This window comes from Rattus norvegicus, chromosome 5 (assembly GCF_036323735.1).
Source record: "Rattus norvegicus strain BN/NHsdMcwi chromosome 5, GRCr8, whole genome shotgun sequence".
NCBI lineage: Eukaryota > Metazoa > Chordata > Mammalia > Rodentia > Muridae > Rattus > Rattus norvegicus.
The window spans coordinates 137421462-137442316 of NC_086023.1; the positions used below are offsets into that span (position 1 = coordinate 137421462).

The 20855-nt window shown below is 46.8% G+C and overlaps 2 protein-coding genes across 6 annotated transcripts in view; one reads left to right on the forward strand and one right to left on the reverse strand.

The window, feature by feature from the left end:
* Cfap57 (cilia and flagella associated protein 57) overlaps window positions 1-12011 on the reverse strand; it is a 73686-nt gene extending 61675 nt beyond the window's left edge. For all 5 annotated transcript variants that reach the window (XR_010066613.1, XR_001838048.3, XM_017593808.2 and 2 more), the window contains exons 1-3: window positions 11891-12011; window positions 11404-11565; window positions 498-814 (exon numbers count right to left, since the gene is read on the reverse strand). Coding sequence is in view for 3 of the 5 variants with exons in the window: in XM_017593808.2 (XP_017449297.1) it covers window positions 498-814; window positions 11404-11560 (474 nt within the window). In the remaining 2 variants the exon portion in view is untranslated. The remainder of the gene's footprint in view (window positions 1-497; window positions 815-11403; window positions 11566-11890) is intronic.
* A 61-nt stretch (window positions 12012-12072) lies between these two features.
* Window positions 12073-16639, forward strand: Ebna1bp2 (EBNA1 binding protein 2). Its single transcript, NM_001008721.1, has 9 exons — window positions 12073-12212; window positions 12288-12371; window positions 12567-12739; window positions 13278-13401; window positions 14289-14378; window positions 14624-14699; window positions 14933-15029; window positions 16179-16341; window positions 16478-16639. Exons 1-9 carry the CDS (start codon window positions 12147-12149, stop codon window positions 16526-16528), a joined length of 924 nt encoding a protein of 307 aa, NP_001008721.1. The 5' UTR covers window positions 12073-12146; the 3' UTR covers window positions 16529-16639.
* Window positions 16640-20855: the final 4216 nt, after the last annotated feature.

The window sequence follows — 20855 nt, forward strand, 5'->3', positions numbered from 1 at the left end:
CTGCCCAGGATTCTACTGCAAAGGGGCCAGAACCAAGGACAGTAAGTTTTTGGGTTTTTTTGTTGTTTTGGGTTTTTTTTGGTTCTTTTTTTCGGAGCTGGGGACTGAACCGAGGGCCTTGCGCTTCCTAGGCAAGCGCTCTACCACTGAGCTAAATCCCCAACCCCAAGGACAGTAAGTTTTAGTCAGCACCACTGGGTCTAAGCTGGGCCTGGTAAGGAGCTCTGGGCCAGAGGAAAATAGTCAAATGACAAAGTTGGGCACCAGTTGGTTCTGTCTCTTCCCCACTTCTGCAGTCCTGGATGGGTTACTTAGCCTCTTGGGGGCTCAGGATTCCCATCTCTAAGATGGGATAAATAACCACATATTCCTGGTATGATTATTGTGAAGCTCAAGTTTAAAAAAAAATGCATGGGAGAAGTGAGCACTGGCAAGTGCTAAGTAGAAGTCAGAACCTGCTGCTTTACAGTGGGCAAGGCACTCATGCTAGGAGGTACCTGGTAGATGGGATTGTTCTGAATGTCAGCTTTAATAACGGCCATGACTTTCTGCTTTTCCCACAGCCAGTAGACGAGGTTTGACTCTGGAGGCGACGTCTGTGTCAGCAGGTATTTAGAGTCTGGAGAAAAAGCCATGCTGGTGAACTTTTGAACTTGGAATTCAAAATTATTCAGGACTTTGCGCTTCCGGCAAGGGATGGACGATAGTTCATAAATGGTGATGATGGGTTTGTCTTGCACCGTCTCGGAGATGGCGAGGTATCGCCGATTGGGGCTGATGGACAAGGCCAGCATGCCCTGACTCTTGTCTGAGCCTGCAAGAGGAGGTAAAAATGGGAACTAAGGACAGATGATGCTTCCTTCCATCAAGGTCCCACTGGGCTTAGCAAGGGGGCACCACGGACAGAGGAGAAAGGTGTACAAATACACAGAGATCTGTCTTTGGCCACCCCTTAGTGTGACTGTGTGCAGGTGGTTGTAAAACTGGGCATGGGTGGCTCTCTAGGCTGAGCTGGGATGCTGAGGAAACTTCTCTGAATCAGGACCACAGAGGATGGAGGAAGCTGCACCTGGCAAGAAGAGCTTTTGAGGCACATGGATGCAGCAGAGGAAGTGGTATGGTAAGAGAATCCCAAGGAGACAGATTGCAGGAGCATTGCGTGGGAGTCAGACATGACCATGGATAGACACACAAGGGTAGAATAGGGTTGAATCGTATGGGCTTTAGTGTCCTAAGAATCCGGCACTCTGTACTCTACTGTTGAGGCTGGATGCTAACCACTGAGCTCCCCAGTCTGCCCGTTCGACAGATGCAGAAGTCTTTGTGATGAAACTTTGTGCTTCCTTGATAACTGAAGACACAGGCATGCTGTCCTCCCTTTTCTTAGAGCTTAGAGATGACAGCTGGGAAATGCAGCCAAAAATGATAAAAACAGGGATGGTGACTTTGCCACAGGACCCGAGCCGGTCCCCAGCACCCACATCGTGTGGCTCACCAGCACCTATTAACTCCAGGCCTGGGGGATTCAAAGCCTTGGGCCTCCAAAGACATCCACAAACACGTGCACAGGAGGTAAGAACACACACACACATGCATAATTATAAACAAACAATAAAAATAGAGTTGGCAAGATGGTTCAGTGGGCAAGTGTGCCTGCTGTAGAGGCTGGTGGTCTAAATTTGATCCCCAAGACTCACATGATAGAAGGGACAAATTCCCAGGAGCTATCCTCTGACCTTCACATGCATGCCATGTCATGCAGGTGCAGAAGCGCGCGCACACACACACGCACACACACACTGAATACATAAATGTAATAGGAACGAATATATACATATTGAAAACACACACACATTTCCATATTTGATGGCTACACTAACATAAAGGGGAATATAATCCAGGCTGAATTCATGACCATATAATCATTACTGACATATTATTAATTTTCTTCTGATATTAATACAAAGTAAAATCTTTTCACAGTGCCTTGGGCACTGAGCACAGGACAAGTCATTCGTGGACGTGGGTCCCACACAGGGAGGTCGAGCGAGACAGGGGAAGACATACTAGAAGGTCGTATGGGAGTCTGTCTGCGATGCGCTCCGTGCTGTTGCTTTCTAGCAAGCTAAGGAGAGACAGATATGTTGTCCTGCAGCACACTGGCCAGGCCACTGGACTCCTGCAGGAAGGCTGGCGGGACAGCTGCGCCAGAGAAGAGCGAGGCTCTGGGTCGGCGAGAGTCTTGCACAAGGGTTTAGACATAGCTGGGAGCCAACACAAGCCCCTGGGAACCTTCAAGAAGGGTCTGGAAAATCTCCCTGGCAGATGTGTGGATCTCTCTGGAGGTGGGGATCTAGCTGGTCAGCAGGTGATATGTGAAGGCAGCAGGGATAGTGGACATGCAAATGAGGGGTGACCAGGGAAACGCTAAGAAGTAGAACCAGCAGAATTCAGTGATTGGCTGGGGGAGGGCATGAATGTCACTGAAGCTTCTGGGTCCTGTGCCCGGGAGAGGTGGGATACCAGGGGTGGAGCATAGGCTGCAAAAGTTACCACGGTTGGCTTTTGCTAAAATGGTCCCCCTGAGCCACTGGGCTTTGTGTGTATTTGTTTCTAGTTTTTAACGATTTGAGTCTTTGGGATAAAGGAAATTAGTGAGACTCTAGAGTCTGAAGGGATGGCTCTAAGGTTGTGAGTGTTCTGTTCTTCCAGAGGATCCGGGTGTGATTCCCAGGACCTGGGTTGGGAGGCTCAAACTGCCTGTAACTTCAGCTGCAAGGGATCCGATGTATTCGCTGGCCTCTGCAGGCACCCGTGCTCTCACACAGAGACAGAGACAGAGACAGACAGACAGACAGACACACACACACACACACACACACACACACACACACACACACACTTTTTAAAAAGAAAAGAAACAAGACTCTACATGGCTTCCCAAGCCCACACTGATGCCTAATGCTACTTCTACCGTATATTAAAGTTACATATTTATATACGGATTTACTAGGCTTCTGGGCTATTTATTTCCGAGTGTCATTGCTATTGTAATAATGTCTTTAACACAGGTCTGAGTGTCCAGCAAGGAAAATCACGAGGGAAGAGGAACTAATAAAACTAGAATTTGAATGAACACCGTGAACTCCATAGTGTGAAAATCTGGAGTAGAGGGTATAGAGGCTGAATAAGATTCTGAAGCCAAGGGCAGAGGTTGGGGCTGAAGCAAGGATGGGAGGGACAGGGAAAAGTTAAAGCTGGGATTATGTGGGTCATGGTAGTGCCTGGAGGTGGCAAGCCTCACTCCTGTCCTCTCTGCCAGGCTGTGCCGTGGGAAACATTTGTCCTTCTCATTGATACAATGCTACAATGCTACATTGATACAATGGTAAAATACATTGATGCACTGGTACAAGCCTGTGTGCTGAAAGCATGCTTTCTCTCTGCTAGGGCCAAAGCATATGAAGGGCAGGGGCTATGTCTTTCTTGCCCATTCATACACTTGTTCATTTACCAGGGGCCGACTACCTAGCAGATACTTAGTATAGCCATGCCCAGTGTAAGAACAGGCATGTCGAGAACTGTGTCCTTAATAAGGTTGTATGAATAACGTAGTAGGGACTAAAGCAAGATGTCTACAGCATCCCTAGGCAACACAGTCCTTTGGGTCCATGGTTGTAATCTCAGTCACTAATATTTCTATGCAGCCCATGACTGGGCTTTTTAACTGATTTTAGTTAGTCAGACATTTTCACATTGCTTTTAGCCCAGTTAATTCGGTTATCCTTGAAATAGCTTCGGCTTTCCCACAAGAGCACGTACCTCCCTCTACCCCAGTCTTCTTGGTCCCTCTTCTGCTAGTTCTTCCTCAGCTCTGGGAGGAGGGTCCCAGAGATAACAGAAGCTTCACCAGCTCAAGCGCTTTCCATTTCATCCCTCTGACCAGATTCCTTTCTCTGAGCCTAGGAATTCCAACTGCCCCTTTATATATGCTTCCACGTCTCTAGCAGACATAGCTCCTTCCTCAGTCTTTCCTGCCTCCGGTAAACAGCAGTTCCATCACTCCGGATGCTCAAGCATAACAACGGTGCTTCTGTGTCTGTTTAGGAGGGAACTGGTCACGTCTCCCTTCAAAACAGACCCCAGTCTGGTCTCACCATCCCTAAGGACTCTCCCCAGCCTGCCTTACATGCCTCATTTTAATGATATCAATCCCTTATTAACAGGGCTCTTTGGTACCCTTGTTCTTCCTTAAGTCCATCCCCCCTCTGCACTCCATGAAGTAGCCAGGGTGAACCCAGAAAGGTTAGCTGCTGCTCTGCTGAGTGTCCCATGGCTTTTTGTAACATGCCTGTGCAGTGTTGTACCTGCCATTGCCTTGCCTTGACTTTCGATCCTTGCTTCCCTACCCCCTCCACCCCAGGTGTGCCTGGCCTCTTTGAGATTTCTCCATCACACTCATCACCCTCCAGGGATGTCACCCTTTCACCCATCCCCCTCCTAGGTGAGCATGGCCAGCTCCTTGACTACCAGGACTCATCACCAGACGTCTGTGAACCAACTCCAGTACCCGACCCATCATCTTACACAGTCCCTCAAAGTTCTTCACGTTTCAGGTTCCATTTCCTTCTTATTAGCATCTGCATTCCACTTGTTGCTCTCCCTGAGTGTAACAGAGTCACCGTAAAGACAGGTACGCACTTGAGTGTGTGTGTGTGTGTGTGTGTGTGTGTGTGTAAGAAGTGCCTAAAACATTTTTGTTAAATGAACAAATGACTGAGCCTCATTATTACTTGGTGACCACAGCACGCTCATATTTACTTTTAGCTCCTTCCTTCCTCCCTCCCTCCCTCCCTCCCTCCCCCCTCCCTTCCTTTCTTTCATTCATTTTGGTTTTTCAAGACAGGATTTCTCTGTGTAGTCCTGGTTGTCCTGGAACTCCCTCTGTAGATCAGGCTAGCCTTAAACTCAGATATCCACCTGCCTCTGCCTCCTGAGTGCTGGGCACCATGCCCCTCTGACCTATTTACTTTTCATTTCACCAGTAATGGTCTGTCTCTGTCCACATGGAGCCTGCTCTGGCCCTGTATGTTAGAGTGGTCCTTTCCTGTCTGTAGTTCTTACCAGGAGATAAAATTCAGGACACATGGAATTCTGAATTGCCTTTCCTAGATTATGTCCCAGATGCCCCAGTCCCTGGAATGCTGTGCCCAGCTGGTCCTGAGCTTATGGGCTGCACCAGCTCCAGTTTTGTCCTTGCCTGTCTCTGCCCTTGGCCTGGGCTTGAAGGATGCTCAAAGGGTGGCTGCTTCCAGAATGGGGGGCGGGGCTGAACATGTGCCTGGGACTACTCTCACATGTATGCCAGGCTCTTGGTGATACAAGATGAAGCTCCAAGAAGAAAAATGGTCAGGACTGAATGCATGAACATATGAACAAAATCATGGAAATTCAAACCTCTGGATCCAGGGTTGGGGAGATGGCTTGGTGGTTAAGAGTGTTTGTTGCTTTTCTAGGGGGCCTGGATTCAATTTCTAGCACCCACAAGGCAGTTCAACCATTTATAACTCCAGCTCACAGGATCTTACACCCTCTGCTGGCCTCCACAGGTACTGAACAGGTAGGGCACAGACATAAATTCAGGCAAAACACCCATACACAGAAAAAACCAACAACCAATCAGTTAATCAATCAATAAATTAATTTCTGGATACACTGAACAGTAGGCTAGCTACAGTTGAAAATACAGTGAAAAAATTATCTGGGAGCTAGAAGGTGATAGACAGAGACTAGGAAATGGAAAATCCAGATAAGAATTACACACACACACACACACACACACACACACACACACACACACAGAGGAAGTTTCAGTTAAAAGAATCTAAAGTTGCAAAAGGAAAAGATAGGACATCTGAAGAGACAACTACTAAAGTTCTCTAGAATCCTTGCAATACACTTGAGATATCAGAGAACCTTTAAGTGAATGAGAAATGAAAGCACACGCATGCGTGCACACACACGGGAAGGGGACAGCACACATGTATGTGCAGGTACACACACAGTCAGAGAAGAGATCCCAGTGGCTAGTTCTGTAACTACTATAACAAAGCAGAGGCCAAAAGACAGTGGAGTAAAACCTGTATCCAAAAAATTTTGTGCCCAGTCAAACTATCTTCTAAAAATGAAGGTAAAATAAGGCATTCTCAGACAAAGACTCGGAGAATTGAGTGCTATGCCTCACCACTAAAAGTAAGAGGAAAAATGATACCAGCTAGACTATATTATTGTAACAAGCAGTAGCAGAGTTGAGAAAATATGAGAGAAAATATGCATATTGTCTGAATAAAATGGTGGTTGGTTTAGTGTTAGTAAGTCATATATAAATATATATATATATGTACATATATATATATATATATATATATATATATATGACAGAAAATATATGCTAGGAAATCCGTTATCTGACTACTGAGGGAAAACTAATAAAAAACTGGGAAAAATAGTTTACTTAATCTGATACAGGACATTGATATTTCTTCATAGCAAACACCATTCTTTATAAAGAAATATTAATAGAATTCTCTTTGTGATTAGAAACATGATGATTGTGAGCATTTTCATTGCTTCTAGTCAACTCTTGAGAGGCTTCCCAGTATAGAGACAAAGAAACCATTATTATGGGTTCACGTGACTGTCTGTGTAGGACACACCAAAGAATCCACAGAGAAGATATTAGAATTAGCAACAGTCCAGCAAATACGCTGGACATAAAAGCTAATAAATTAAAGTAAACTGCCTCCCCCTCCCTCTCCCCCTTCCCTCCCCTCCCCCTCTGTGTGTGTATGTGTATATATGTTTGTTTGTGTGTATGTATGTTTGTGTGTGTATGTGTGTTTGTGTGTGTTGTGTATGTATGTGTGTGTATGTGTGTTTGTATGTGTATGTGTGTTGTGTATGTATGTGTGTTTGTGTGTGTATGTGTGTTTGTGTGTGTATGTGTGTTTGTGTGTGTGTATATGTGTGTTTGTGTGTTTGTGTATGTGTTTGCATGTGTGTATGTGTGTGTGTTTGTGCATGTGCGGTATGTGTTTGTGATGGCATTCCTGTGGATGTGAGAGGACAGTCATCCAGGAGTGGAGGTGAAGAGGACAGACATCCAGGAGTGTGAGTGAGAGGACAGACATCCAGGAGTGTGAGTGAGAGGACAGACATCCAGGAGTGTGGATGAGAGGACAGACATCCAGGAGTGTGGGTGAGAGGACAGACATCCAGGAGTGTGGATGAGAGGACAGACATCCAGGAGTGGAGGTGAGAGGACAGACATCCAGGAGTGGAGGTGAGAGGACAGACATCCAGGAGTGTGGATGAGAGGACAGACATCCAGGAGTGTGGATGAGAGGACAGACATCCAGGAGTGTGGATGAGAGGACAGACATCCAGGAGTGGAGGTGAGAGGACAGACATCCAGGAGTGTGGATGAGAGGACAGACATCCAGGAGTGGGGGTGAGAGGACAGACATCCAGGAGTGGAGGTGAGAGGACAGACATCCAGGAGTGGAGGTGAGAGGACAGACATCCTGGAGTGTGGATGAGAGGACAGACATCCAGGAGTGGAGGTGAGAGGACAGACATCCAGGAGTGTGGATGAGAGGACAGACATCCAGGAGTGTGGATGAGAGGACAGACATCCAGGAGTGTGGATGAGAGGACAGACATCCAGGAGTGGAGGTGAGAGGACAGACATCCAGGAGTGTGGATGAGAGGACAGACATCCAGGAGTGTGGGTGAGAGGACAGACATCCAGGAGTGGAGGTGAGAGGACAGACATCCAGGAGTGGAGGTGAGAGGACAGACATCCAGGAGTGTGGATGAGAGGACAGACATCCAGGAGTGGAGGTGAGAAGACAGACATCCAGGAGTGTGGATGAGAGGACAGACATCCAGGAGTGTGGATGAGAGGACAGACATCCAGGAGTGTGGATGAGAGGACAGACATCCAGGAGTGGAGGTGAGAGGACAGACATCCAGGAGTGTGGATGAGAGGACAGACATCCTGGAGTGGAGGTGAGAGGACAGACATCCAGGAGTGGAGGTGAGAGGACAGACATCCAGGAGTGGAGGTGAGAGGACAGACATCCAGGAGTGTGGGTGAGAGGACAGACATCCAGGAGTGGAGGTGAGAGGACAGACATCCAGGAGTGGAGGTGAGAGGACAGACATCCAGGAGTGTGGGTGAGAGGACAGACATCCTGGAGTGAGGCAGGGTCTCTTTGCAGTTCTCTGCTGTGCATGCCAGGCTAGCTGGCTCACAGGCTTCTGTGGAGTCTCCATCTTTCCACAGAAGCAATGGGGTTACAGATGTGTGCTCCCACTCCTGGCTTTATGTGGGTTCAACTTTAGGTCCTCACACATGCCTGGAGAGTGCTTTACCTACTTAGCCATGTCTTTAGTTAATACGGTTCATTCTTGCAGAATATTTACATGGTATTTGATGACTTTTACTTCATTAAAACTAAGAATTATTGTTTATTCATAGATACCACAAGGAAGAATAAAAGCACAGGCTTCAGAAAGGAAATATTTCTTTCTTTCTTGTGGGACTGGGAGAGGCACCCTGGTTCCCATTTGAGCTAAGGCCTGAAACCCCAGTGACCCTGAAGGGACTGTAGGTGTTTCACCTGACTTCCAGGCACCAGGCCCCTGTCACAGCCCTCCATCGATTTGTGGCCATCAGTCATGTAAGGGCAATGCCCCAAGCCCCTCCACAGGTAGAGGATGTGACCACAGGTCTTGTAGACTCAAGACAGATCTCCATTATAATGAGGTACCTTAAGGCCTGGAGACTTAGCCAATGAACTTTCCTTCCCAGACACTCCTCCCTGAGAAAGGTATTTAATCTCAGGCCCACCCTGAGAAGTGGGGTATGGTTCTACACATCCCCTTTCCACCATGACAATAAATGCCTTAAAACCATGGACTGCCTCTTTTCATCCAGATCCACCATGGGGAGCCATGGAGAAGGCCTTCACTTACAGAGCCACCATCTAATCTCCTGTAGAAGGCCTCTCTGTGCTCCCAGCCACAATGGCTGTCACCAAGTCCAGATCCACCTGAGTCAAGCCCCCCCACTTTTCTCAGCTCTTCCGCTGCACCCTAGCAGTGCCTGGATGCCAGAGAGCCTGACAACCAGATAGCCTAACCTCCTTGCAGGCCTGGGGACCCCATGGCTTCCCTACAGCACTGGGACTAAGCACACAGTCAAACTTCAAATCCTGCCTGTGGAGGCATAGAGATGCTCCCAGGCAGGGCCAAGTAAGGACTGGTGATGGGTGCAAGTAGGGGCTGGAATGCCACCCTTGAGAAGAAAATATTTTTCTCATTTGACCTTAAAATATGTTCTGCTGTGTCCTATTTCGGTGGAAGTGGCTCTCATGCTCTCTTGGTTATGGTGAGTATATTTTGATAATAAGAAGAGGGATGATTTGTTATATGAATATTTTGAGAAGCCTTTGTTTAGTCTTATTTCTTTGTTTAGTCTTGCCTCAGTTGTTCCTGGTATGGTGGGAATAACAATCTTATGGTATCTTGCCAAAATGGAAATCGAGGCAATGCATATTCATATCTATATAAGGATTAATAAAGCTTGCAACTGCGTGCAGTTGCTTCTGCCTTTGCTCTGCATCCCCTGTGTCCTGGTCCATACCCAGGGCCCCCAATGCAATAGACGGTGACACCTGCCTCCCCAGCAGCTGTGCCCTGTGGATGAGCAGACGTGGAACCCCACTAACCCTAACACTTAGCTTTATTTTGTTTTTGTTTTCTGAGACAGGGTTTCTCTGTGTAGCCCTGGCTGTCCTGGAACTCACTCTGCAGAACAGGCTGGCCTTGAACTCAGAGATCAATCTGCCCCTGCCTCCCCAGTTCTGGGATTAAAGGCACCACTTGGCTAATTATTTCTAACACATATACCTGACAAATGTTTAGCATATAGAATATTTAAAATGTGTCTATAACTAAATGAGAGAATTACCCCTTAGAACAAAACCTTACAAAAGTAATTGAAAAATTGGTAAAACTATTAACATAAAATTAAGGATATTCCATAAATATATGAAAAGATATTCATCTTAATTAGTAATGTAGACATGTATCCAAAACAACAAGATTACTTTTTTTGGATTACTAGGATTACACACATACACAAAAGGAAGTTGGACAATACCAAGGGTTAATGAGAGTGGGGTGACAGGGACCCTTATGCATTGTTGGTGGGGATTTATAAACCAATATGGTCACATTTATCAGTAATCTTAGTTTTGGTGTGTGTCCTGGAAAATCTTTGCAGATGTGTGAATGTAAGAGTGGTTATGTTTCTAATAGCAAATAATTGTTATTTTCCCCATGGCAGTCAAATCTAGAATGGCTATATAATGTCTGTGTATTTGCATTCCCAAATTGGAATGCCATATTGCAATGAAATGGACTCAGTTATATGTGTGCAACAGAAAGACTATTATTCCATTTGTAACAAATAGAAAAATTGTGAAAGCAAGCGCATACTTTGTATAAGGTTACACAGATGTGTGGTTAAACTGTGTAAGACCCAAGATAGGCTGGTGTGGGTGTGGGGATGGGTTGAGCGGAATGAAGAAGCTCTGAAACTGGCTGATCCTGGGTGTCTGGGGGCACAGGTCTTTATGTAATAGTAACTCATTAAGGATTACATATATGTAGTGTGGTCTATTACATATGCATATGAAGCAATAAAAATGGTCAATGCAAAAAAAGTGGGGAAATATGAATATCAATGCCCAGACTAATGTAAACAGAAAACAGGAGGTAGGTTCTAAGGGAGGTTATTTGTCACTTAAGATAAAATTTCCAGTGTCTCCATCATACGAGGGTTTGATGAAGGTCATGAACTCTCGAAACTATTAGACTCAAAAGAGGTTTCTGGTGAGGACAAACCCGACTGCAGGAGAATGCAAGAAAAACCACTGTTTAAAATAACTCTTCTTTGTCACTGTGAAAAAGTACTTTTTTTTTTCTTCTTTTTTTCGGAGCTGAGGACCGAACCCAGGGCCTTAGGCTTGCTAGGCAAGTGCTCTACCACTGACCTAAATCCCCAACCCGAAAAAGTACTTTTAAAATGAGTGTTATTTTATGTGTCATTCTGGCTACTTGAGTTGGGTTAATCTAAGATTAAACAGTGTAAATCGACATTTATTTTGTCTGCATTTATAAAACTATGTGGATAACCCAGTTATTAAAAAAAAAAAAAAAGATCTTCCCAATCGTTGAGATTGTGCGGTTCTGTGCAGCACATGCCTTTAAATGTATGTGTCAGGATGGGAAGGGTGGGTTTTTTTTCTTTTCTTTTCTTTTCTTTTTTTTTACCTGCAATGAATTTTTGCCATTTCTGATCTAGATTGTACTTCACACAGTGATTTCCTGAAGGAAATATAACGATCTGTTCATCGAAGAAGAAGATGTTGTTGGTCACGTGAGACCGAAGACCAAAAACATGAAGCGACTGAGCTACCACGGTGGACATGGTACCTGTCAAAGAGTATTGTAAAAGATTAAAAAAAGAGGGGCTGGAGAGATGGCCCAGCCGTTAAAGGCTAGGCTCACAACCAAATATATAAAAAAAGAGGCAGGCGGGTGGGAGTAAAGACATAAGAGTGTATCTCCCTGCCCCACCCATGGCCCCGCCCCACCCTGGGCCCGCCCCACCCTGACCCCGCCTCGCCCCTCCATCGCCCCGCCCCCAGGCTCCTCTTCCTCTTCAGCCCACTCCCGGGGCTCTTTCCAAGCTTTGCCTTCCTCCCATGCACTCCCAACGCCTCCAGGCCTTTAGGTGGACCCCAGAGAAACTATTCACCTCTTGCTTCACGACTCTGGATTACTATACAACGTAGCGACCCGCAGGTGTTCTTCCTAAAGAGCCGGAGCAATCCGGGCACGCCCAAACGCCAGAGCAGTTCCTATAGCAACGAGAAAACCGGAAGTTTGGCTCTGCACCCGGAAGCGGAAGTACTTGTTGAAAAGCCAGAGGCTAGTGGAGAAGTTGCTGGCGCTGGTGCGTCTTGCTGGCACGTGGAGTGGCAGCCGAACCTCGCGGGGCGGGAAGCCGCGAGATGGACACCCCTCCGCTCTCAGACTCGGACTCCGGGTCGGATGAGTGCCTGGCCTCAGATCAAGAGGTAGACGCTAGCGGGGTAGGGGGTGGAACGGGAACTTTATTTAGCTCTTCGGTACTGAGGCGTCCCGGTCTATAGTTGCAGGATGCGTTTTCCCGCGGACTCCTAAAGCCAGGCCTCAATGTCGTGCTAGAGAAGCCGAAGAAGGCGGTGAATGACGAGGTGAGCTCGTGCGAGGGTCGGGGTCCTTGGAACGGGATGTGCACAGGCGCTGTGCTTCTTGGGAGACCGATTCTTGTGGGACAGATGTACCCCTGCGCAGCGGGCGTCATCCTTGCGGGTATTTGAGCATAGGACTTTGGGTTTGAGGGAGACAGAGTCGCGGTTCTCATGAGTGCCGTGTCTGACTTTATCTAGAATGGCCTGAAGCAGTGCTTGGCTGAATTCAAACGGGATCTGGAGTGGGTTGAAAGGCTCGATGTGACCCTGGGTCCTGTGCCTGAAGCCAGTGAAACTCAGTCAACACCCCAGAACAAGGACCAGAAGAAAGGTGTTAATCCAGAAGACGACTTCCAGAGGGAAATGAGTTTGTACGTTTGTTGTGGGTCCTTCTACAGAGTTACAGAAGGAGGATCTTAGTGTGTCTGCAACCTCAGGGGCACTGGGGAGTTAGCATGAGCCAAGAGAGTGGAGCTAGGGGGGTTCCTCTGGTTGAAAGAATAGATTCTTGGTCACCATTTAACCAGCACCCTGCTTGAGGGATGTTTCAAAAATAATTCATTTGAAGTCTGGGTGCCTCCAATCGTCAGAATAGACCTTTGCCTAGGGAGTGCTTGAGTGGTCTTTCTGTAACGATTGGGAAACAGTTCATAGTTTGCTCAATATTTTTTAATAAGCTCGTTTTAAACCTTCTTATTCTTGGAAGTATTTTCCCTTTCTAAATAAACATAAAGTGAAATTTCAGTTATATACGAAATTAGTGGAGTTTTAGTTGACTCGTTTGTTTTATCTTGCCAGTGAAGGTGGGATGCGACAGCTCTGAGGTTAGTTAACTTCTGAGAGGCAGTAAGAAGAAGCGAATGCCTCTTCCCTCCCCTCCCCTCATTTCACTCTGTCCTGTAATTTCAGCTACCGCCAGGCCCAGGCTGCTGTGCTTGCAGTATTACCCCGACTCCACCAGCTCCAAGTCCCTACGAAGAGGCCCACTGATTATTTTGCAGAAATGGCCAAGTCTGATCAACAGATGCAAAAGGTAAGTTTTTCCTCTGGAAAGCGGAGGTTTCTCCTGAAGTCTATTCGTTCCAGCTGGCTCATTTCCTGTAGTCTTTCAAAAAGGAAACAAAGATTTATACTATTTGTAACTAGTATTTCTATAGTCTCTGCTTCAGAGGCATGGCAGTCACTTAGATAAATTAGGGAGAGACGGTCTGGAAGAAGTGTGGTCCTTGCAATAAGAAGGCTTGTGTATTTCCTCTCTGGCAGGGTGAGTGGAATGGTACAGACACAGTAGTCTTATAGTTCTGGGTCCAGCAATGCCAAGAATACTATTGCTTCTAGACCGATTTTTCTTCTCTGGGCCTTTAGCTTTCTAGAACTGAAGGCTTGATATCTAGCTAAGATATGGTATGATTTAGAGTTAGGGGGATTTGATCTTCATTCAACTTTGGGAGAAAAAAACTCAATGTCCCACCCAGGATGTATTTAAATTGTACCATTGGTCTCAGTCTTCATCTTAGAGAATTACAGGTCGTACCCCAAGAAGCTGCCCGTGTGAGACGAGCACAGATCGTCTCTCTCTCACAGTCACACTGATAACAAACACTGTCAGTACAGTGTGTGTGTGATTGAAGAGGCAAGGTGTGAGTGTGCAGGAACTTTATTACATAGGTGGGCCATTAGAGGAGAAGGCTCAAGTTTAGCCTTAGTCTTTGGGGAAACAGGTCCTGTGTGACAAGCAGGCAGCTTTGTGACGGAACATGCCTGTCTGGAGAGGCAGGGCCGCTTCTCAGCAGTGGCTGCCCACTGACACTCAGCTTTAGGACTGTATTGTCCTTAATGTGGAAGCTTTCAGAGCTAGTAAAACTTGGAGCCCCCTTCTAGTGTGCTCCAGATAGTGCCTAACAACATCCCGTGCTTTAGATTCGACAGAAGCTGCAGACTAAACAGGCTGCCATGGAGAAATCTGAAAAGGCCAAGCAACTTCGAGCGCTTAGGAAATACGGAAAGAAGGTGAGAAAGGGCACCTGTGTGGAATGGCACCGCCGGGCACGCCAGGGCTGATCGTGGTGGGGTTTGGTTCTGGCCCTGTGCATGTTTGATCCTGATAAAGTGTCTGCTGGTGTCCCCAAACACAGGTTCACTTGGCACTGTGGCACACCTGGGTGTATCCAACATAGTGTGGTAGCGGCGGCTGAGCTGGCAGTGTCTGGAGTCACGGTTTGGGATGCAGGACTAACCATGTATCTGTCTCACAGGTGCAAACTGAGGTCCTTCAGAAGAGGCAGCAGGAGAAAGCGCATATGATGAATGCCATCAAGAAGTACCAGAAAGGTCAGCGTGTCTGTCTGCTAAGAATGTAGGGAAACCTGCGTATCAGTGCCTTAGAAGCGAAGGGATTCTCTAGTTCTTTGGAGTTATCTTGGCTTTCATCTGCTAGGCTTATGTTTGGGAAATGTTGTGGGGAACAAGATGTGCTCCTTCAGATGCAGTTAGGGAATAGCAGGCATGTCTTGAATGCTCCCAGACACACACTGGTGCTAATGGCAATGCTCTTCCCTACACAGGCTTCTCTGATAAGCTGGATTTCCTTGAGGGCGATCAGAAGCCTGTGGAACGAGGTGCAAAGGCAGGAGGAGCTAAAGGCCAGCAGATAAGTAAAGGGTAAGTAAGGGTTTCAGTTTGGTTTTGTCTTGTGATTCGAGTCTTGTGATGGACAACAGTCAGTCTGGTGAAGGAACTCCCCAGGGAAGGCCTCCAGTGTGGGGTACTGCCCCTCAAGGGTCAGACACTGTGGGGTGTGTCCCTGACTATAGCAATGTTTGAAGGTAGAAGTTAGTACCTGGATCATTTGAGGTGAGTGTCAAATGACTCTTCTACTCCATGACCCTCAGAGGGATGGTGGGGAGTCCAGTCAGAGAAATCAGATCTTGGTCCAGACACCACTAGGAGGGAGGCTTCGAGCACCCCCTGTACTTGCTTCATTCACTGTGAGGCAGCGCTTTGTGCCTCAGTGCTGTGAAGCTTTACATAATCACTCTCCGTACAGGTGGACATATCAGGGCTTTAGTGTGGCCTGTCCCGGCATAGTGTGGGCATGGCATCCTGGTGAACCACCCTACCCAAGCCTAATGTGAGGGACATGAACATCAGGGCAGGAAGACCTTGGCTGAGCAGAGGCACAGAGATGAGAGGCCAGGACGTAGGGAACCTTCATCCTGTTGGCATTAGGGGGACAGACTGATTTGACTCAGTCATGCTCCTGGTTTGAGAAGGTAAGAGAGTTGTGTGTGTACATAAAAGGTAGTTAGGGAAGTGGAGGTTTAGTCTCCACTTCCACAGCAGCCCCAGGGAGCAAGGGCTGATTAAGATGTTAGGCAAGCAGGGAGAGCTCTGTGCTAGCCTGGTGGTAGGAGGTACCAATGGCAAGTTGGCATTTCTAAGGAACTGGAGCCAGTCTAAGAGGAGAGGCGGCATGGTTTGGCTAGACAGAATTTGAGAAGTTTTTAAAGCTTGTTTCATCTGTGTGCTAACTGTTGTTTTGTCCATGAGGGCTGAACTAGCCTGATTAAATTACAATGGATGCCAGTGGAAACAGGAAGCTGGCAGCGCTGTTTATAGATCCTTTCTGCCTTTTCTTTGTTGGTTTTCTTTCTCTGGAGTTATTTCATGAACAGATGAGTTTGCCTGGGTGGTTTGTAGAGTAAAAGCCAAGGAGAGCCCTAAGGACCACAGAGACGAGCTTGCAGCTGTCACCCATCCAGAAGGCTTGTGGGGTTTACAGTGTATTATCCCTGGGAACACCTTTTCCAGGCCCAATGCCAAACGAAGATACAAAAATCAGAAGTTTGGTTTTGGCGGAAAGAAGAAAGGCTCCAAATGGAACACACGGGAGAGCTACGACGATGTCTCCAGCTTCCGGGGCAAGGTGGCTCATGGCAAGGGCCCCAGAAGGCCTGGGAAGAAAGGGGCAAACGTAAGTGAGGGGGGCGGGGGGGGGCTGATCAGTCCCTTCTCAACCCCCTTTCTACCCCCCTTGCCGCCTCCTCACCCTGGCACTGAAGGCCAAGTGCTGTGTGTGACAACATGTGGTCTTTGTTTTGTCTGTGCAGAAGAGACCCGGAAAACGTACCAGACAGAAACTGAAAAGCAAAACCCGCTGAACAGCACTGTCCTGTGTAAAGAACCAGGAGAAGGATGCACAGCACACTCAGTGTTCGTCCTGATTTTTGTAGGAAATTATTTTAATAAATTAAACCTATGGAAGAAAGATACTCTTGGGTCAAAACCAGATACTTTTTAAAAGATGGAGAAGTTTGCACATTAAAAAATATTGCTGCTCCTCAGCTGTGGTAGTTCACACCTTTAATCCCAGCACTTGGGAGGCAGAGGCAGGCCATCTGTGTGGAGTTCAAGGCCAGCCTGGTCTATAGAGGGAGTTGTAGGATGGCCAGGACTGCACAGAGATAGTCTTTCTTGACTAGAAGAATATTGCTGTTTATTGGTAACACCTTTCTTTTGGTAGCTGCAGGTTGAACCTACACCTCACTTTTTCCTCATTCTCCAAACTCTCCTTTTACCTGAGTCCCTGAACTGCCACAGCCATTCCTCCAGTTTCCTGTGAGAGCCCAGGTCTGGCATAAACTGTCACATGGTCTCTGTTAGGCCATCCAGATTGGTCCCTTACTTCTTGGGCCGGGTATTTTCCTTTCTTAGTTTTTGCCTTTTGCTATGCACCACTTTTAGGATCTTTTAAAGAAAGGACACAGCTAAAACTTCCACCTCCCATTCTGAAACTGACTTTAATTTGACCGATATGAATTGTGGCCCCACCCCTTGTCCTGCTGCCTCCCGTAGCCGTGGGACTTCTCATTCCCTGTCCTTCTCTCCTAAGCTCTTCTGACGTGGGAAGCCTATGGTGCTCTGCTTTCTGGGCTGGTGTTTATTCTGTAATTATGGTATTAAGAGTCAGGCTTTAAAACTATTTTGTTGTTTTTCAAATCAGGGTTTCTTGGTGTAGCCCTGGCTGTCCTGGAACTTACTTTGTAGACCAAGTATGCTTAAAATCAACAGACAACGCCTGCCTCTGCCTCCTGAGTGCTGGGATTAAAGGTGTGTGCCTGACAGACTGATGTTTTCTATTTTGGAAAACTGCCTAGTAACCCCTCCCTGCCATTTTATCATCCCCGGAATGCCAGTTTTCCCCCAGTCACAGTATCCTGATGTCCCCATGTCAGCTCTCCCCCAGTCACGGTGTCCTGATGTCCCCGGAATGCCAGTTCCCCCAGTCACAGTGTCCTGATGTCCCTGGAACGTCAGCTCCCCCAGTCACAGTGTCCTGATGTCCCCGGAACGTCAGCTCTCCCCCAGTCACGGTGTCCTGATGTTCCTGGAATGCCAGCTTTCCCACACTGACGGTGTCCTGATGTTTCTAGGATGGGAGTGGTAATTTTTGAGAATAGTTTTTTCTGTCCCCTTCATCCTGTTTGAACTATTTTTTTCCTTGGACATTTGGCTCCAAATTATATTTTGTTTGGGATGTTCTCAAACTGTAGCCCAAGCTGGCCTCAAGCTGATCCTTACCCTCTCCCTCCCAAGTGCTGGGATTGCAGACTTGCTGGCGTGTCCGGTCAAAAAAGGTATTTGTGGCTATAGTGTGTACAGTGTGTTGGTGGTAATCAGTCAAGATAATGGACACTTGTGTCTCATTCTCACTGCCTTGTGTCTAGAGTTTCCTGCTTCTGAAAGAGCAGATGGCTGTGGATTTCACAACCCCTTCCCCACCCCCGTCCAGTAGACACTTGGATTTAGAGCCCTTTCTACCCTGTCTCCCTTTCACGAGTAAAACATTGCCCACTTCACAATTAAGGTGCAACTCTATATTCTATACCCTTAAGCAGTCCCTCGTTTGGGATTATTTTGCTGGTGTTTTGTAGAAATGTACCTGTGGTGGTTTGCATATGCTTGGCCCAGGGAATGGCACTATTAAGAACTCTGGTCTTGTTGAAGTCAGTGTGACCTTGTTGGACGAAGTATGTCACTGGGGGTGGACAGTGAGACCCTCCTCCTAGCTCCTCCAGATGGGAGCCAGTGTTCTAGCAGCCTTCAGATGAAGATGTAGAACTCTTCAGCAGCACCATGCCTGCCTGGACTCTGCCCTGCTCTTGCCTTGATGATAAAGGACTGAACGTCAACCTGTAACAGCCCCAATGAAATGTCCGTATAAGAGGTTGGTCATGTTGTTTCTTCATCGCAATGCAAACCCTAACTAAAACACTAAAATTTTGTTGCTCTATCAAAATATCTGAGTTGGAAGTACTTCATAAAGAAGGGTTATTTACCTCAACTTTGGTCAGTTTAGGAACAAGATGGTATACCATTCCTTCTAATCTGAGGAGGGCAGCATGGCCCTGTGGTGGCATGATGATGGAAGGTCTTAGAGGAAGCAGAGGTTGTGGGGCCGGCCTTGTTTAACTTGCTTTTGTAAGAACTAAATTTGACACAGGTACCCACTCCACCAATGTCAACACCCCTGTGACCCAGTACCTGCCCCTAGGACTCATCTCTTTTTTTTTTTTTTTTCCCCATTTTTTCTTTATTAACTTGAGTATTTCTTATTTACATTTCGAATGTTATTCCCTTTCCTGGCCAACATCCCCCTCCCCTTCTGTATGGGTATTCCCCTCCCCATCCTTCCCCCCATTACCGCCCTCCCCCCAACAATCACGTTCGCTGGGGGTTCAGTCTTAGCAGGACCAAGGGCTTCCCCTTCCACTGGTGCTCTTACTAGGATATTCATTGCTACCTATGAGGTTAGAGTCCAGGGTCAGCCCATGTATAGTCTTTGAGTAGTGGCTTAGTCCCTGGAAGCTCTGGTTGCTTGGCATTGTTGTTCATATGGGGTCTTAAGCCTCTTCAAGCTCTTCTAGTCCTTTCTCTGATTCCTTCAACGGGGGTCTCATTCTCAGTTCAGTGGTTTAATGATGGCATTTGCCTATGTATTTGCTGTATTCTGGCTGTGTCTCTCAGGAGAGATCTACATCCGGTTCCTGTCGGCCTGCACTTCTTTGCTTCATCCATCTTGTCTAATTGGGTGGCTATATATGTATGGGCCACATGTGGGGCAGGGTCTGAATGGGTGTTCCTTCTGCCTCTGTTTTAATCTTTGCCTAGGACTCATCTCTTAAAGGATCTCCTTATCCCACCACCTAAAGGATTGTGTACCTTCAGCATTTAAGCCCCTGGGGGACAGTGGTGTCTGCATACAGGGGCAGCTTTCCTTAGTGTCTGCTGAGCCTTGCTGGTTGGGTTGGAGATGCTGGATGCTTGTGAGAGCCCTCAGGTGTGTCATGTGGCCCCTTCTGGTGCTGGGTTCTGCTGCTAATGCAGTAGTAACCAGCTGGTCTCCACTCTCCTCTCATTGTGCTGGAATCATGCTTTGTTTTTAAGAAAACTGAAAATAAGAACTGCATGTATTACTAGGAAGAAGACTTTCATGTTTTCTTAGGGCACACTGGTGCACACACGGGACAGTTCTGGTTTTATATGCTAGTGAATTTCTAAAAGCAAATAGTTTTGATGAGTTCATTTCAGCTAAAAGTTCTGGTCACACAGGTGTGTTTTCAGAAGACCTGATATTAACAGTTAACAGCATCTCCAGAGTCTAGTAGTATAACATCTCATTATTAAAGCGTGAGCTTCAGAAGCAGAAGCTTTGAGTTCTGTGTGGAACATACGATTTAGGAAAATGGTTTGCCATGGTAAGTTATGAATGTAACAGCCTTTTATATAAGGCTTAGAAGTGACTTTCTCCCCTTTTATTGAGCAAAGGCAGATAAGCAGAATCCATTTTACTGACTCAGTTTCTTTTGTAGGACTACCCTCATGTCCTCGTACTCCATCCCTGAGAATAAATTGACCAGTACACACAGCAGTATCCATATTGCTTGAAGGAAAGTATTGCCATGCCTTGAAAGGGAGGCTGTTCCCAAGGCAGGGCATTTGTACTTTGTGCTCTGTACAGTTGCGACGTGCATGGATTTCACTTGCCAATGAAATTTCTGTCCCTTACGTGTTGCTGGGAGCGGTTCTGTTACATGGGAACCACTCGGCAGTTCTTCAGTCTACAGCATCATTATATGAAAAGCTCAGCTTGGTGACCTCCACACCTTTTCAGAGTCTGTCTGTGGTTGTCATTCTGCCTGCTACCCATTTTAAAGACTCATGGACAGCACAGTGTAGTTCTGTTGCCTTCTTGTGCCACACAGCAAACAGCGGTGTTACTATGGAAATAGCTGGTGTTGGGGTGTCTCTAGACTTGAGACATCTACTCAGAGATACAGCAGAGGAACACAGTGATGTTCCCAAAGACGTGACATTAGCAACAGACTTTAATGAAGAAAAAAAAAACCTTCAGAGACTTCATGATGGTGAAAGCACAAATGGTTAAAATGTTGGGTGGGAATCCAGACGGGAGATAGAAAGGCAATT